The 7373-nt window shown below is 35.5% G+C and overlaps 1 protein-coding gene across 1 annotated transcript; it reads right to left on the bottom strand.

Moving 5' to 3' along the window:
* Positions 1–1203, bottom strand: LOC105052916 (F-box protein At2g26160-like). Its single transcript, XM_010933906.1, has one exon. The coding sequence runs from the start codon at positions 1201–1203 to the stop codon at positions 1–3; it is 1203 nt and encodes a 400-aa protein (XP_010932208.1).
* Between the last annotated feature and the right edge of the window lie 6170 nt (positions 1204–7373).

Below are 7373 nucleotides of genomic sequence, written 5' to 3'. Positions count from 1 at the left end.
CTACCATGTGGGAGTATACCACCTCAGACTGAGTCCCACAAAATCCCCACGATAATCATCAGGACAAGGAAGTGTCTGTAAACGCCGATCTTCCAATGAGAATACCTGGACAACGTCTCCCATCCCTCTGTTGCAATAATAGATGCAATTACCTCGAAGACCTGTTCCAGTGACATCCTTCGTAGAGAAAGAATCCAACCCACCGTCAAGGCCCAACAATAACGCTCGATCACCTAAGTTCTCGATCCGAATCCACCGGTCGACGTCCAGCTTATAGATGCTGCACCCCGAGATCTCCCGCCGGTAATCGCCTAGGAAGAGCAGGAGCTCCCCATCCGATTCAGCCATTCTCAAAGTATCGACATCGCCAACAGGAAGCGCTATCGAAAATTTCAATCTCGGCTGGGGATCGAAAGTGTAGACCCTCACCTTCCCCGTGATGTCAAGGGCGTATAGTTCGCCCTTGCAGAATACCAACTTCGGGTGAATCCTTGCTTGGCGATAGAAAACGGTCCATCTCTGCTCTTGTCCCGGTCTGCAGAACGCCAAGGTGGAAGAATGCCCCATTGCAACTACTGCTGCGACGACGACGCAGTCAGGGGAAGTGGGAGGCGAGGACAGAACGGCTTCTGAGAGAAAGCCGGCTGGAAACATCGGTTTGATTTTCCGGCGGTTGTATTCCGTCGGGAGATAGATTCGCCGACGTGTGACGGGGTTGAACAGAAAGTATCCGTGGGATCCTCCTCCTGAGGCCGAAAGGAGGAGCCATCCCGTGGAAGCTCCGTGGAACCACACGTTGCTGCCAATTCGCTGGGACAACGGTAGATCAACTGAGACCTTGCGGAAGGTGCCTTCGTGGAGGCTGAAGAAACTCGGTGCATAGGGAGAGACGTGGCGGCTCCGCATTGCTAGCCACAGCAGCGGCGGAGGGCGATTCTGGGCAGCCACGGACAGCCATTCTTTGCAGACTCCGGCGAACCGGAAGTGGTCGGCGAGCGATAGACGCAGAAGGATCGACTGGAGTAGGTCTTTGGGCAGTCCGGACCAGCATAACATTGCTTTGGGGCTTCCTGAACGATGGAGAAGGAACGGAAACTGATCACGAAGTTGTGAGGACGAGCATGGAAGGCGGTGGCCATGAGTTCGAGGAGTAGTAGAAGAGCGGCAGAGGGCCTTGTAATTGGTTCGGGGGTCTCCCTCCATGTTCGGTGTTTTGGTTTGGAGACTGGTCGCGGAGCGGACAATATAAATTATAGCCGAAAGGCGAGGCAGAATCCTGGTGTGAGTGGAATTCTGTCGCGATTGGTCTTCATAAAAGCCATAGAAATCGACTCTAATTAATAGATGATATTATAATTTAAATAAAAAATTAAAAAAAATGATGCTGTAATTACCACACAATGTTACTATTGGAGATTTCGATTTCGTTTAAGAAAAAAATGCAAATTTTTAAATAAAATTTTTAATTATTTTTTGTTTTGAAATTTTAATTTGTTTCAGATTCATTTTCATAAGCCAATTGGACTTCAAGATAATGGGCGGGGCAGTGAAAAAAGTGTATTAGGTTAAACCTTTATGTGCTCGTGATAAAGAGATTTCTATCTGAATTGAATTTATTGTTTAATGAAGACAATGTGTCATAAGCCTAATACCTTTCTCTTATATTACTTTTGTAATTTTTCTTAAAATTATTTATAAATTTTTTTTCTGTATTTATTAGCGATTTGGATGATGTAGCAATCAACAACTATGACTATATAATCATAATTAAGAAATCTAAGTTATTACAAAAAAATAGCCTAATTAAGTTCGGACTACTTTTAGCTTGAAAAAAATATTATGAGAAAGGCTAGCCAAGAGAAATTATATGAATTTTGTTGATCTAGTATTAAAATCTTCCAAGCATATATCTAATGGAATTAAATATGAATTTAGAACCTCATCCATAAAGATCAGTCAGAAAATATTATTTAAATTTTTTGATCCTATATAAGTATCTAAAATTTTCTTTATGTATAATCATTATAAGACTAATACATGACTGAATGGATCCACACACTAATAAACAGATAAAAGGGTCACATAGAATTTAAATGAATCTGATTTTTCTTTTTTTTTTAAAAAATATGATATAATTAGAGAAGAAGTGCTATGGTATCCATATATAAGAATAAATAGGATGTACAAAATGATTTCAATTATTAGATAATTAAGTTTATGAATCTCTATGAAATTATGAAAAAAGGTAATTGAACGAAGATTGAAAAAGTGATAATAGATATAGTCATTTTTAATTAGATATTTAATAAAAAAATATAGAGAAAAAGAATAGTCTATAGGCTTTATGAAGAAATAATACTAAGAAAGATAATTTGATGGATTTTAAGAAGAAAGCATGCATATAATTGGTGTGCTAAAATAATTTAGGATATTTTTATTGAGGTATAAGTGTTAGAAGTTGCTGCAATATGATAATTGCATTTCTAGTTATCAAAAGCTTGTATCAAGTATCAATATTAAATTTACATCATTTTGCACTAATCATAAATAAATTTATTGCTAATTTTTAGAAAAATATGTCATGGTATATATTATTTATAGATGTTGTGGTATTGATTGATGAAAAGACAACTAAAGTAATTACTTGGATACATAAGAAAAAACTTTTGAGGATGGGGATTTAAAGATTAGTGAAATAAAAACAGAGTATATGAAATATAAATTTAAAAAATTAAAATGAAGATGTGATCCCAATTAGGACTGATAATTATAAGATATTATAGAGTGATAAATTTTATTATCAGGACCTATTATAGAAAATAATAAAAGATATATAAGTATATAATAGAACGAGAGTAGGGCTGGCAAAATATGATTTGATCTGCCAACCTGATCTATATTCGACCTGTAATAAATAGATTTAAATTTAAGCTAAACAGGTTTGAGTTATAAACCAATCGATCCGTTTAACCCGTTTAATAATTCGATCGAATTTGAATTTTAGATATCTGACCCGTTTAACTTGTTTAACCCATTTAATATTCAAATCGGGTTGAGTCAGATAATCTATTTAACCTGTTTAATCTATTTCTGACCTATTTAACCAGACCTGTTTAACCTATTTAACCCATTTAAGATCCGTTTAACTTGTTTAAAATATATTTAACCTGTTTCTGACCTATTTAATTTAACCTGTTTAACCCGTTTAACCTAATTTGATCTATTTAATAAATGAATTAAACGGATCAGATTGGGTTACATGTTTAATAAATAGATCGGATTTAGGTTTGAATTTTTGATATGTTTAATAAATAGATCAGATTTGGATTGATGATTTTCTGATCCGACCCGCATTAATCTGATCTGTTTGACCCAATCCGACCTGATTACCACCTCTTAACAAGAGCTGGTTGGATGAAGAGAAAAGCTGAATTTAAAATATTATATAATATGCAGATACATCATACTTCAAATAAAATTTTACAAAATAACAGTAAATTTTGTTATGTTAGATAACTTAAGAGTATTAGATAAGAGAGAAGTACATAAAAACAAATTAAATACAGTAGATATCAGGATGGATACATAGTAAAACTAGAAATAATAAAATAAAAATGAATATATTAGTTGAGTTGCTTGGTGCAAAATGAAGGATAAAATGATGGTAATTCGTTATTTGCGGAGGCTTTAAACGGGAATATGTTGTGAATATGGATCTAGACTAATCTAAAATAATTGGAAAAAGGCTAAACAGTGGTGGCTATGATTCAAGTTCAGGTGGATTTCTACAAACACTAATGACTATAATTCTGAAAAACTTGCTCCAAAGAAACCCTACTGAGGAAATCCATGTTTGCATGGTTACTAGCATTTAGATTAATTCTGGCTTAAGAGAGGCATTATTACATAAAACTTGATAAAGATGTTGGCTTTGAGCTTTGGTACGATTACTTAAACAAAAGATAAAAATAATTATTACAAGAGAATCTTATAGTGTCTATCTAGATGGCAATTTCTGAATTGCCAACCGATCCGATCCGGATCTACTTGCCCATCATGTTGCGGATTAGATAGGGTTAGCCAATCCTGTTTGAGTCGAGGCCCCTCCCTAGATATTTGAAAAATTATGTACTGTATTAATCATTTGACTTTATTGGCTTAGAACCCAAAGGAGAGATAAATTTTAGCATACATAATTCAAAAATTATAAAAAGAATTTGGCTGTTGTATCAGCCATTTCTCCCTTGCTGGTGAGTAGTGGGGAGAAATTATTGTCTGGACCATGCCCACGTAGACCATCCAAATCCTATGATGGATAACATGCCACATTAACCCTTATATTTCATGAATTCCTGATTGCGTATTATCCACCATTCATATGCTCTAAGATTATGCTATGAGATTTGTGCTGATCTATCAAGATGTTGTCCAGACAATAATTTCATGTTGCTTGAGTAATATCTTATAAAAGATTTTTTTTAAAAATAATATTTATTAATAAAATATGCTGAAAATATGGTGGTTCGAAAATTATTTTCGAAACTACCATTTTACCGCCATCTCAATTCAAATCGTGAGTTGAACTCATGATTTCAAATCTGCATGACCATCAGATGTGGACCAAAAAAATTGAAATCATGGACTCAACCCATGATTTTATTAAAGTCGTAGGTTGAGCTCATGATTTCTTTTTTTTTTCATCGTTTCCCCTTCTCCCTCCTTTTTTTTTTCTTTATTTTTTCTTTTCCCACGCACGGCCACCCTTCATTTTTTTTCCACTCTGCTCTACCGAGGGTGTGGATGGAAAGGCGTGAGCGGTTGTCGATGCTTGTACGGAGCCGTAAGGACTCAAATTTATCGGAGCCAGGGAAAAAATGAGAGGGGACAGTGGTAGGATGGGGCCACGAAAGGTGCAGGAGGCAGTTGCATGGGGTGCGGAAGGCGCGAGAGGCGCCCAGGGCCAGGAAGGAGAGGCATGGGGGGTTCATAGTGCTGGAGCCAGGAGAGAGAAGGGGAGGAGGTTTGGTGGTCGTGCGGAGCTGGGTGCGGCTCAAATGATGAGTGTAGCACGAACGGCGGTGGGACGGAGCCGTAGTGGGGGTGGCATAAACAGCCGCAGCCTGGGGCTCACGCAATGGAGGGGCGGAGGCGACGGGAGGAAGGAAAGGAAAAAGAAGGAAAAAAAATATATAGAGAGGGAGAGAAAAAAATATTATTATTTTATTATTAATAATAATTTAAAATATTATTTTTAAATAATAATAAAGTCGTATTTTAAAAGATTAAAAAAATAATATCTTAAAAAATAAAAGTAGGAGAGGGATAAGAGACAAAACAATATTTTTTAAAAAATAAAATATTATAAAAATAATAATATTTTTTTAAAAATATTAATTTATTATTATTAAAAATAATAATATATTATTTTTTAATTTTAAAAATATACTAATGATAAAGTATGTCGCATTTTGTTCTCTCCGCCCCTCCCTTTGAATTTTTATTTCCCTCGATTTGGGGGGATGGGGGTAATGGAACTAAGCCCTTTTGTCCTCTATTTACACTCGTACCGATTATTAGTACTCCCTCGCTCGCTCAATTCCGCCGTCCGCCCTTTGCTCGCCCATGATGCCTCACCATCATCCTCCGATAAAGAAAAATAGAAAAGCCCGTGGATCCTCTGCTTATATATTCTCTTTTTATATAATATTTTATTATTAATAAAATAATAATATTTTATTATTATTATAATAATAATTTATTATTAATTAAATAATAATATTTTATTATTAATCAAAAAATAATTATTTTTAAATAATAATATTTTAATATTTTTAAATAAATAATTAAAATATTTATTTTTTTAAAATTAATATTTTTTATTTTAAATTAATAATAATAATAAAATAATAATATTTTTCTTTCTTCTTTTCAAATATTTTTTTCTTCTTTTTCTTCATATTATTATTTTTTGATTGATAATAAAATATTATTGTTTGATTAATAATAAAGTAATATTTTAGTAGTAATAATAAAATATTATATAAAAAGAGTAATGTATAAGTGGAGGATCTACAGACTTTTCTATCTCTCTTGGCTGGAAGGGGGTGGTGGCAGGGGCATCATAGGTGAGTAAGAGGTGGATGGCAGAATTGAGCGAGCGAGGAAGTACTAACAATTGACATGAATGCAGATAGAAGACGGAGGGGGCGGAGGATGGAAGGGCTCAGTTTCGTCCTCCCCCTCCCCCCCACAACTGAGGGAGATAGAAATTCAAAGAAAGGGGCAGGGAGAACGAAAAACGACATATTCCATCATTAGTATATTTTTAAAATTAAAAAAAATAATATATTATTATTTTTTAATAATAATAAATTAATATTTTTTAAAAAATATTATTTTTTATTTTTATAATATTTTATTTTTTTAAATTTTTTTTAAAAAATATTATTTTCATCTCTTATCCCTCCCTTATTTTTATTTTTTTAGATATTACTTTTTTCTAACTTTTAAAATATTACTTTATTATTATGTAAAAATAATATTTTAAATTATTATTAATAATAAAATAATAATATTTTTTTCCTCTCCCTCCCTAATTTTTTTTCCTCTTTCCTTCCCTTCTCTTCCTCCCGTTGCCTCCCTCCCACCCCCTCTCGTCGCGTGAGGCCCAGGCCGTTCGTACCACCTCCGTTGCGGCCCTACCCCACCACCATCCATACCGCACCCGTCGTCCATGCCGACCACCAAACCCCCTCCCTCGATTTCGATGCCACCAACTCCCCTCCTCTCCCTCGGTTCCGGTGCCACCAACCCCCCTTACCTCCCCTCTCCAACCTCGGGCGCCTCTCGTGACTCCCACACTCCGCGCGACTGCCTTTTGTACCTTCTGCGGCCTCGTCCCACTGTCGTCCCCTCTCCTTCCCTCCCTCGGCTCCGACCAATCTAAGGCTCCGCAGTTTCATGCGGGTATCGGCAACCACCTGTGCCCCTCCATCTGTGCTCCTTGGTAAAGTAGAGCGGAAAAAAAATGAAGGGCGGCCGTGCATAGGAAAAAAAAAAAAAGGGGAAGGAGAAATGAGGAAAAAAAAATCGTGGGCTTAGCTCATGATTGTAGTAAAACTGTTGGTTGAATCTATGATTTTAAATTTTTTTTTGCTCCATATTAAGTGGCTATGTAAAAATCATGGATTGAACTCATGATTTCAGCTGAGATGGTAGTTTAGAAAATAATTTTTGAACCACCGTTTTTTTAAAATATTTTATTAAAAAAATATTACTTAAAAAAAATCCCCCTGCAAGTTTTGAAATCTAGGGTCGACCCTATCCGTACTTGGCTTCACGTGCTCATTGATACCCTTATGTCTACAAGTCAC

Source organism: Elaeis guineensis, chromosome 2 (assembly GCF_000442705.2).
Source record: "Elaeis guineensis isolate ETL-2024a chromosome 2, EG11, whole genome shotgun sequence".
Lineage (NCBI taxonomy): Eukaryota > Viridiplantae > Streptophyta > Magnoliopsida > Arecales > Arecaceae > Elaeis > Elaeis guineensis.
The sequence above is the reverse complement of the archived record's forward strand: the minus strand, read 5'-3'. Positions and strand labels throughout refer to the sequence as shown.